Source organism: Adiantum capillus-veneris, chromosome 28 (assembly GCF_014529385.1).
Source record: "Adiantum capillus-veneris isolate H3 chromosome 28, ASM1452938v2, whole genome shotgun sequence".
Taxonomy (NCBI): domain Eukaryota; kingdom Viridiplantae; phylum Streptophyta; class Polypodiopsida; order Polypodiales; family Pteridaceae; genus Adiantum; species Adiantum capillus-veneris.
Window position 1 is genome coordinate 78,952,979 of NC_140958.1, and position 11,766 is coordinate 78,964,744.

The 11,766-nt window shown below is 42.6% G+C and overlaps 1 protein-coding gene across 1 annotated transcript; it reads left to right on the forward strand.

The window, feature by feature from the left end:
- Positions 1-247: 247 nt before the first annotated feature.
- LOC147420740 (stearoyl-[acyl-carrier-protein] 9-desaturase, chloroplastic-like) lies at positions 248-2,551 on the forward strand. Its single transcript, XM_086503962.1, has 3 exons — positions 248-463; positions 1,022-1,547; positions 1,637-2,551. Exons 1-3 carry the CDS (start codon positions 348-350, stop codon positions 2,201-2,203), a joined length of 1,209 nt encoding a protein of 402 aa, XP_086360088.1. The 5' UTR covers positions 248-347; the 3' UTR covers positions 2,204-2,551.
- Positions 2,552-11,766: the final 9,215 nt, after the last annotated feature.

Below are 11,766 nucleotides of genomic sequence, written 5' to 3' on the forward strand. Positions count from 1 at the left end.
TGTTCTCAACCACTCGCAAAGAGGAGCGGTACATCGGCGCTTGAAGAGTGATAGACAGCGTCGCTGGTTAGCCATAAAGAATGCAGCAGACTTGAAAGTGCAGATCCCGATGGTCTTGTCCGGAAGGTGCTTCTTTGCAGCTGCAAAGGGAAAGATGAATCTCATCTCTCTCTCTCTCACTCTCTCTCTCTCTCAACCTTGAACCGCCGACGCCGTAAAGGCGTCATCTATACACAGAAACTGTCTTTATATAAGGTGCGGTTAAATTCACGGGCCTGGCTAGCCCACAGGTGTGTGTGTGTGTGTGTGTGTGAGAGAGAGAGAGAGAAGCTTAGGCCTTGGAAGCTATGGCCCTGACAGCGAGCTGCATTCCGCAAGCGGTAGCTTTTGGCGATGGCGGAGAGAAGCTTTGGCCTGCCGCTGCTCATGCACGACGCGCTGCTGCCATTTGCGCCACCAGCAGGTATCAACCAATTGGAAAAAAAATTATGCTCCAAATTTCTAAAACGTGACAAGTTTTGGCTCAATAAGAAGTTTCTTCTAGAATCTTCAGGTGGAAAGTTCTATTAAGTAATTAATTATTAGATTATTATGCAATGTTGATTTAATTTGCCTCAATCCTCTCGTGTCTTCGTATCTGCAGCAATAAGTTTTATAATTTATATTTGTGTCCCAACTCACCTCCTTAAAACCAACCTTGTAGAATGCACCTCCCTTCATGTGATACCAAGCGTTAAAACATGAAATGCAAATTGCCATTTTTGATTGGTTACTCGACGCTTGGGCACAAAGTGTGTTGGGTTTTTTTTTGTAAAGGTGTTGTGTGGGAATTGAACTTTGCACTTTGTCGCGTACGTCGTAAGCTCTAAGCTCCTCTCATGGAGTCATTCGATTCTTGTACCCCCCCCTTCCCCTTCTCTCTCTCTCTCTCTCTCTCTCTCTCTCTCTCTCTCTCTCACACACACACACACACACACACACACACACACACATGCTTGATACCTTGGTCATATTATTGCAGGTGTTCGTCGGTGAAAGTGCCCAATAGAGAAGCAAAGCAACAGGTGAAAAGCCCCATGATAATGTTGAAGAGGGACATGAAATTGATGATGACACGGGAGAAGATAGAGATGCTTAAGTCCTTACAAGGATGGGTAGAGCAGAACATGATGTCCTACTTGAAGCCTATGGAGATGATGTGGCAACCGCAGGATTTCTTGCCTGAGCCAAGCAGTGAGGCATTCGAGGAGGAGGTGCGCGAGCTCCGACAACGTTGCAAAGAGCTGCCGGCCGCGTATCTAGTTTGTTTGGTGGGCGCCATGATCACAGAAGAGGCGTTGCCCACCTATCAATCTCTGCTCAATTCACTCGATGGGGTTCATGATGAAACGGGCCATTCGCTATCGCCATGGGCTTGTTGGATCCGAGCATGGACTGCCGAAGAGAATCGTCATGGTGATCTTCTTCACAAATATCTATATCTTTCGGGGCGTGTGGACATGCGTAGTATCCAGAAGACCATACATTATCTCCTTAGTGCTGGAATGGTAATTAGTGTATAAGAATTTGTGGTTGCTTATGCACTTGCACAGTGTTTCTAAACTTACTAATGCACATGATGGTATTGTGTGTGCAGGACCGCAAGGTCGATGACAACCCCTACCTCGCCTTTATCTATGCTTCTTTTCAAGAGAGAGCCACCTTCATATCTCATGGCAACACAGCAAGGCAAGCCAAGAAATTTGGGGATGTGAAGCTAGCCCAGATATGTGGTATCATTGCCTCAGATGAGAAGAGGCATGAGAATGCATACAAAAAAATAGTGGAAAAATTGTTTGAGTTGGACCCCAATGGCACAATGTTGTGCTTGGAGGATATGATGCGCAAGCGGATATCGATGCCAGCGCAGCTCATGTATGATGGATGCGATGAGAACTTGTATGACAAGTTCTCATTGATTATGCAAAGGACTGGAGTGTATACAGCCAAGGACTATGCAGACATATTAGACTACTTGATTGTGAGATGGAAGGTGGACAAGCTTGTGGGGTTGTCAAGCAGAGGACAGGAGGCCCAAGAGTATGTGTGCTCTTTGGCTTCCCGTGTTAGAAGAGTTGAGGAACGGACATCCCACATGCGCAAGAATGGCCCCTTAACATTAAGCTTCTCTTGGATCTTTAACAAGCAAGTGGATTTGGTGTAGCCCATAACCTTAGGTTTGAAGGAATCTATCTATACTATATATGAAGCAGCTTAAAATTTTTGAGGAAGGAGAGGGCCTCCACATGTCATTCATTGCTTCACTTAAAAAATACACCTTATAATGAAGCTTGGGACTTGTGAACCTTTTGAACTTTCAACCCGATAAGTTTAAAAAACAAGGTGAAGAATCAATGTGGCCTGCTAAGGAAATGTAATGCAAAAGTAGATGAGAGTTGTAAAAGAACATTTACATTATAGAAGGAAGATAATATTAATGTAACCTTACTTTTCAATCAAAGAGGGCTTTGTCCATTATCAAAAACCTCTATATCAACGGTTCACATTTTCTCACCCTTTCCTTTATGGCTTTTTGCAAGCTAAAAAAGCTTTATTATTACATTGACTTGTCTAAGCTTTCATCAGTTCACACCGTGCTAACTTATCTAATGTATATAATCAAGTTTGGTAGCATTGCTAGACCAAAAGCAAGACTCTCTCTCTCTCTCTGTCTCTCTCTACCCCAATAGAAGCATAGTACTCCTAAGTTTGTTGAACAAGGGCTAGCACCTCATGAAAAGTAATGTCTATGAGAAACTTCCAAGTTTGGTATCATAGAGTGCTTTGCAATATCTTAAGTTTGTTGAACAAGGGCTAGCACCTCATGAAAAGTAATGTCTATGAGAAACTTCCAAGTTTGGTATCATAGAGTGCTTTGCAATATCTTATATATATTTATGTTTGTTGCATCTTACATATGTTTATGTTTGTTAGAATTTATCAAGAGGTTGTGTCATGCATCATTTTAAAAAAATGCAATAATAGGAAGAGAGTATTGATAGTGTTCCACTTGGAAAGAAGATAGTCCTACAAGAATAGAGGCAATGTTTCTTTGGCCACAACACCACGTGGGTCACATACTAGTATATATTGAAAAGCCAAAAACTTTCAAATGTTCCTAGACATATCCTCCACATCGTGCATTCATTTAGTTACTGAATGGATCCTTCCTTAAATAAATTACCTTCACAATTTGTCTTATTATTATAAAATGCATAAAGTACCTTTAGTATTTTGTTTTATTATTATTTTTTATGAGATAAGCATTGACATAGACATATTATATAGTAGAAAGTCAAAAAGTTTAAAATGTTCACAAACATGTCTCTTAATGTTAAAAATGAAAGTAAATTCCAATGAGATTACCATCATGATTTTTCACTTCAATCAAAAAGTTTAAGCTACAAATGCAGATATGCAAGCACTCGTCCCCACCACGTAGTGGTCTTGTCTCACTTCACACGAGACTAACCCTATTATAGATGGCACCCTACTCCTTGACAAATTCATGTGTGTATGATTTTTGTTGTGTGATTGATTTTGTGAATGTGGTTTGATGTCATAATAATCAATATCTAATTCTCCTAAATGATTTTCTCATATTAAACTGATCATTTAATGTGGGGAAGGCCAGGGGAGAAAAGGCTAGAATATTGGTTAAGCTAGGAGACCGGCCACAGTAGGGATCCAAAGGAGGGAAAATAGGGATCCAAAGGGGGGGCCATCTGCAAAAGAGCCATGTGCAACAATGGGCTAAAAAGACCCTAAGGTTCAGCCCATTAAGACTTCCAAAATGCTAAGGTTCCAAAATTCAAAGGTTGTGTCCAAAGGTCAACCCTAGAGAAAATTGGATGCTTTGTGTGTGCCCTAAAAGTCTTTGCACATCCCTACATGGGAGGGGGCGAGCCCTAAAGGTAGGGGATGAGAGAGAAAGCCACATACACACACACACACACAGGCTCCCTTTACACAAAGGGAATGAGGGACACATGTCAGCTCCCTAGGCCAGATGCCCACAAGGTGTGCCCAATTTCTATTGGATGACCCTTGAAGTGGACCAATTATAATTAAGCTAGAGTAAATCTAGTTTAATTAATTTAAAAACATTTAATAAAAGAAACCAATAAGAATTAAGTCTCCTAGAAGACTATTGGGCAGTCTCCCAAGGGGTCCAATGAGCATTCAGGAGCCCCATGGCTTGCCTGATTCCTATTGGCCAAGAGGCAAAGGGGTCCAATGAGAGTTTAGTTTAATTATTTAATTACCTAAAGCTCTCACAAAAGGGGAAAGGGGGACACATGTCAGAAGGCTATCACTTATGCTGCTTAATTGTAATTGGCTTGACTTGGGGAGGGCCAATGAGGCTGCATGAAGAGAAAATAGCAAGGGGGCTCGCCCAAGAGAGAGAGGGGGCTGATTTTTGCAAGGCATTATCCCACACACACTCACACAAGCTCATGTGTGAAGAAAGAGAAGACTATCTCTTCCCAAGCTTTAATGGAGAACTCATCACCTACTCCAAGCTTGTGAGATAGAAGCCTACATCAACACTCTCTTGGCATGTGGATGCAAATCCAACCAAGAGCCAAGCTTCAATGCATGCTCATCTCCTCTACCAAGCTAATTACTAAGCTAAGCTATGCTACATATGAGTGATTATGTGAGGAGATGTACATCTTTCTCGTAAGATACTCCTTCTTCCTCTCAATCTACTCTCATACCCTGCTAGCTCTCACCATCTTCGAAGGTGTGTGAGGTCTTGGGTCTGAGAACGGGGATAATTCAAGTTGTGTTTGTTAAGTGTTTTGCTTAGTGCATGAAGTTTCCATCTTCATTGCACTAGCTAGTCTTGAAGGAACACAAAGAATTGTATTGTACAATGTCTCTCTTGATGGGAGAAACCATAATACAAAGCCTTTTGGAGGGGGGACCGGCTCCATGAAAATCCGGTCCTCAACTGTTGTCAATAGCTTAATTGCTCTCTCTTTTGAAAGTATTGTCGATGCTATCTAACTAGGTGTTATGCTTTTTGTTGCTCTCTCCACCCAAGCACTCTTGTAATTCTCATTAGGAATCTATTCTAATGAAATGCCCACTATGTTCATGCTAATTTCCGCTACACATAAGTTATTAGGCCATTAAATGTTACATTGGTATCAGAGCACAAGGTTTCTTTTTTCTTGCTCAAGAAGGGAGGTCCTCAAGCTAGCTACAAATGGTTGGTATTATTAATTTCCTGTGAGTAAGTAGAATAGGGATTTTTCAGCCTTGCAGTGCGTCTGCCTTTGTGCAGTTAACGGGGCATCACCGTCGAGAGCTATGGTCTTAATAGTGGAGTCCTACGGGGCTTGCCTACGGCTGCCTACGGCTTAACCACTATTGAGCTATTAGAAGCTTGACAGGAGCCGGTGTTGTTTTGGTGTTGAAGGACCCTCTCTTCTATTCCTTGCAATTAATGGTATTCGAGCCACGGGTACAGTAGCTTGAGTGCTTTTTCTAAAGGGGTAAAGAGGAGTAGCAACTAGGGCTTGAAGTGCCAAAGTACACCTAAAAAGTTTACACCTAAAAGTTGTTAGAATGGCTGACAATAGTAAAGAGAGTGAAATTAATGTTGATAACTTTGATTTTGCTCATGAGCAAGCTACTAATGATGCTTCAATGCTTGTTAACTATCTTGTTTCTAGGCTTCAACAAGCCATGGGCAATCCATCTCTCCAAAGTGAAGTGCAACGGCAGCTCAGTGCTCACGGGATTCTCCAAGCTCATCATCATGACGAGAGAACACCTAGGAAGCCTCCTTGTGAGACTACCAAAAGAGGTCTCTCTCCGATTCGGAAAGAAGAAGAGAATCCATATGAAGGGCTCAAGAATTTACTTCTTGATGATGCATCTCCTTCCCAAAGGAGAACTCAAGAGCCTCCACCGAAGGAACGAGAAAGAAGCGAGTCTCCCGCCACCTCGGCGGAGATGGCTCCACGAAGACGGCGGGCTAAACGCTCTCCATCACCACCAAAGTGGAGAAGACCATCGTATTCTTCTCCTCACCACAATTCGAAGAGGGATGATAAAAAGCAAGAGAAGAAAAAGGCAAGAAAGAGGACACCCTCTTCTCCATCTTCTTCATCCTCTTCCTCTCATGAAAGCTATGGTGAAGACAACAAAGATCAGGACAAGAAAAAGGCGAGAAAGAGGTCACCCTCTTCTCCACCTTCTTCAAATTCTTCACCCTCTGAAGAAAGTGATGGTGCAACCTTTGAACCATCAAAAAGAAGAGGCCATAGGAAATCCTATGACGCATGGAAGAGGTCGTCCAAGTTGAAGAAATTCAAAGAGGGAGGGAAGAGCATCTCTTTCCTTACCTATGATGGTACCTTTGGTGCTACGGACAAAGTCTTGGCCTTTATTCAGCAATTCGATGCGGCGTTTGGAGATGAGGGCTTCACGGAGTCCTCTAAGCTACGCCATGTAGCTATTCACTTTCAAAAGTCCACCAGACAATGGTGGTCTAGCCTACAAGCTAATGGTGAAGCTCCACGAACATGGAAGGCTTTAAGAGCTTCCATTATGAAGCAATTTTTGGCCACCGATGCCAAAGACAAAGTACTCACCGAATGGCGAAGCTTAAAGCTCTCTCCCAATGAATCCATCCACAAATATGTAGACAAGTTTTGGGACTTACAACTCAAAGCCACTGTCTTCAAAAAGTTGGATTTTGGAGAGCAAAAGCAACAATTTTGTGCGGGCGTAACCGAAGAAATGGCGGAGTATGTCAACTCCCAAAGACCACGTACCATATCGGCAGTAATACACCACACTATGGTCGCCTCTCGAATCAATTTCCAAATGGGGGCAAAAAGAAATAATAAGCCCCCGGAAAACAAGGGTTCCAATGAGCCTAAGGGGAAGGACAATGTCCAAAAGTCTCCTAAGGGCAACTCCAACAAAGCTAAAGAGAAGGGAGTTTACAAAGGTAAGAATAAACTCTCTCCTGAAGAGCTTGAGCGTTATCGTAAGGATAACCGGTGTTTCAAGTGCGGCGAACAAGGGCATGCGTACCGCGCTTGTCCCCAAAAGAACAACCGCCAAGATCCTCCTAGAGCTTCCTTGATTGAAATCCAAGAGGAGGAGACTCACCAAACTCACCACAAAGGATCTCCTCTATGCCATGCTTGGGAAAAGGTAAGAGAACATGATGCTTTTATTCTCTTTGACCCTGGTTCTACTCACAATTTTATATCTATAGTGTTGGCCACCAAGCTAGGAATACAATCCTACGAGATGGGAGATGTCCTACCCGCAGACAGTGCCTTCAAGGGGCAAGAAGCTTCAGTCACTCCCTTAATTGGGAAATTGAGGCTTCATGTCCAAGGCTATGTGGACAAAGAGGTCTTCTTTATCTCTCCTCTCAAGCATGAGGATGTAATCCTAGGGGCACCATGGTTTGACCGCCTGGCTGCCGATGTTAAATTTCCTGAAAGGAGAATCTCCTTTAAGTTCAGGGAAAAAGACATGTATATAGATGCTAAGGAAATGGGTAACACCATCCCCATTGTACATACACCAGCTTTCAACAAGTCAATAAAGAGCTCTATTTCCGTGTACATGATTTTTGTTAAAGACTCTCAAAATGAACCTAATGCTTTAGCAAAAGAAAATAAAAGCAACCAAAAGGAATTAGAGTTATTCAATTTTCTCAAGGGGTTTCAAGATGTTTTTATTGACGACATCCCTTGTGAGCTACCTCCTAAACGAGGTAATGATGACCATGCAATTGAACTTCTTCCAGGAAGTTCACCGCCTAATAAACCTCCTTATAGAGTTTCTCAAGCTCAACAAGAGGAGATTATGCGACAAGTGCATGAGTTAGTTGAGAAGGGTATGGTTAGGCCAAGCTCATCTCCATTTTGCTCACTTGTGCTATTAGTGCAAAAGAAAGACGGCACATATCGTATGTGTGTAACCTATAGAGCACTAAATAGGACCACTATCAAAAATAGGTTTCCCGTTCCACGGGTAGAAGACCTATTTGATAAGCTACAAGGATCGACCTACTTCACTAGGGTTGACCTAAAAAGTGGCTATCATCAAATAAGGATAGTTGATCAAGACATTGTAAAGACCGCATTTCGTACTACATTTGGTCTTTACGAATACATTGTCATGCCTTTTGGCTTGACCAATGCACCAGCCACATTCAATCGCTTGATGGAGAAAATGTTCAGGCCTCATCGAACCTTCACTGGAGTGTTCTTTGATGATATTATCATATACTCTAATTCATTGGAGGAACACAAGCAACATCTCCAGGTAATATTTCAAGTTTTGAGAGAGAATAAACTTTATGTTAATCGAAAGAAAAGTGAATTTTTCTTGCAAGAGATTCAGTACACAATGCTTTTCATGTGAGCCTATTAAAGCCTTACAAAGGAGAGCCACCTCAAGAACCAACTATTGAAGACCCACCGGAGATCGAGGACCAAGAAGAGGTGCTGCAGCCCGAGTCCATTCTCCGACATGAAGACAAGGTACTAAGAGGCGGTAAGACTATCCGACGATATCTTATTAAGTTTAAGAATTATCCTTTTGAAGATGCTAGATGGATGCAAGGCATACAATTAAAGGATAACCTAAACCTTGTCAATGCTTACAATGCTTCCCAAGAGTAAGCAAATGTACAAAATGTTAAAAATGAACAAAATTTTTGTCTTATAAGACTCTCTTTTTCTTTATTTGTGCAAAAAAATGAAGTAGTATGCATGCTTAGATCGAGTTTGCGGAGACGACGTCTCCCAAACACCAAGTAGAGCTTGTCACTCTACTATTGAAGATTGATAGGACTAATGTGCAGACATGCTTGCGGCAGCCTCGGGCTCTCAAGCGCCAAATGGACTAGTCATCCATTGTGGAATGATGTCGTAGGGTAACACAGGGATCCTCTACCCGCTAAGAAAAGGACTCATGAACATGCTTTATCTTCTCTACACCATAGTCGAGGACGACTATGATTTCAAGAGAGAGGTAATGTCATAATAATCAATATCTAATTCTCCTAAATGATTTTCTCATATTAAACTGATCATTTAATGTGGGGAAGGCCAGGGGAGAAAAGGCTAGAATATTGGTTAAGCTAGGAGACCGGCCACAGTAGGGATCCAAAGGGGGGGCCATCTGCAAAAGAGCCATGTGCAACAATGGGCTAAAAAGACCCTAAGGTTCAGCCCATTAAGACTTCCAAAATGCTAAGGTTCCAAAATTCAAAGGTTGTGTCCAAAGGTCAACCCTAGAGAAAATTGGATGCTTTGTGTGTGCCCTAAAAGTCTTTGCACATCCCTACATGGGAGGGGGCGAGCCCTAAAGGTAGGGGATGAGAGAGAAAGCCACATACACACACACACACACAGGCTCCCTTTACACAAAGGGAATGAGGGACACATGTCAGCTCCCTAGGCCAGATGCCCACAAGGTGTGCCCAATTTCTATTGGATGACCCTTGAAGTGGACCAATTATAATTAAGCTAGAGTAAATCTAGTTTAATTAATTTAAAAACATTTAATAAAAGAAACCAATAAGAATTAAGTCTCCTAGAAGACTATTGGGCAGTCTCCCAAGGGGTCCAATGAGCATTCAGGAGCCCCATGGCTTGCCTGATTCCTATTGGCCAAGAGGCAAAGGGGTCCAATGAGAGTTTAGTTTAATTATTTAATTACCTAAAGCTCTCACAAAAGGGGAAAGGGGGACACATGTCAGAAGGCTATCACTTATGCTGCTTAATTGTAATTGGCTTGACTTGGGGAGGGCCAATGAGGCTGCATGAAGAGAAAATAGCAAGGGGGCTCGCCCAAGAGAGAGAGGGGGCTGATTTTTGCAAGGCATTATCCCACACACACTCACACAAGCTCATGTGTGAAGAAAGAGAAGACTATCTCTTCCCAAGCTTTAATGGAGAACTCATCACCTACTCCAAGCTTGTGAGATAGAAGCCTACATCAACACTCTCTTGGCATGTGGATGCAAATCCAACCAAGAGCCAAGCTTCAATGCATGCTCATCTCCTCTACCAAGCTAATTACTAAGCTAAGCTATGCTACATATGAGTGATTATGTGAGGAGATGTACATCTTTCTCGTAAGATACTCCTTCTTCCTCTCAATCTACTCTCATACCCTGCTAGCTCTCACCATCTTCGAAGGTGTGTGAGGTCTTGGGTCTGAGAACGGGGATAATTCAAGTTGTGTTTGTTAAGTGTTTTGCTTAGTGCATGAAGTTTCCATCTTCATTGCACTAGCTAGTCTTGAAGGAACACAAAGAATTGTATTGTACAATGTCTCTCTTGATGGGAGAAACCATAATACAAAGCCTTTTGGAGGGGGGACCGGCTCCATGAAAATCCGGTCCTCAACTGTTGTCAATAGCTTAATTGCTCTCTCTTTTGAAAGTATTGTCGATGCTATCTAACTAGGTGTTATGCTTTTTGTTGCTCTCTCCACCCAAGCACTCTTGTAATTCTCATTAGGAATCTATTCTAATGAAATGCCCACTATGTTCATGCTAATTTCCGCTACACATAAGTTATTAGGCCATTAAATGTTACATTGGTATCAGAGCACAAGGTTTCTTTTTTCTTGCTCAAGAAGGGAGGTCCTCAAGCTAGCTACAAATGGTTGGTATTATTAATTTCCTGTGAGTAAGTAGAATAGGGATTTTTCAGCCTTGCAGTGCGTCTGCCTTTGTGCAGTTAACGGGGCATCACCGTCGAGAGCTATGGTCTTAATAGTGGAGTCCTACGGGGCTTGCCTACGGCTGCCTACGGCTTAACCACTATTGAGCTATTAGAAGCTTGACAGGAGCCGGTGTTGTTTTGGTGTTGAAGGACCCTCTCTTCTATTCCTTGCAATTAATGGTATTCGAGCCACGGGTACAGTAGCTTGAGTGCTTTTTCTAAAGGGGTAAAGAGGAGTAGCAACTAGGGCTTGAAGTGCCAAAGTACACCTAAAAAGTTTACACCTAAAAGTTGTTAGAATGGCTGACAATAGTAAAGAGAGTGAAATTAATGTTGATAACTTTGATTTTGCTCATGAGCAAGCTACTAATGATGCTTCAATGCTTGTTAACTATCTTGTTTCTAGGCTTCAACAAGCCATGGGCAATCCATCTCTCCAAAGTGAAGTGCAACGGCAGCTCAGTGCTCACGGGATTCTCCAAGCTCATCATCATGACGAGAGAACACCTAGGAAGCCTCCTTGTGAGACTACCAAAAGAGGTCTCTCTCCGATTCGGAAAGAAGAAGAGAATCCATATGAAGGGCTCAAGAATTTACTTCTTGATGATGCATCTCCTTCCCAAAGGAGAACTCAAGAGCCTCCACCGAAGGAACGAGAAAGAAGCGAGTCTCCCGCCACCTCGGCGGAGATGGCTCCACGAAGACGGCGGGCTAAACGCTCTCCATCACCACCAAAGTGGAGAAGACCATCGTATTCTTCTCCTCACCACAATTCGAAGAGGGATGATAAAAAGCAAGAGAAGAAAAAGGCAAGAAAGAGGACACCCTCTTCTCCATCTTCTTCATCCTCTTCCTCTCATGAAAGCTATGGTGAAGACGACAAAGATCAGGACAAGAAAAAGGCGAGAAAGAGGTCACCCTCTTCTCCACCTTCTTCAAATTCTTCACCCTCTGAAGAAAGTGATGGTGCAACCTTTGAACCATCAAAAAGAAGAGGCCATAGGAA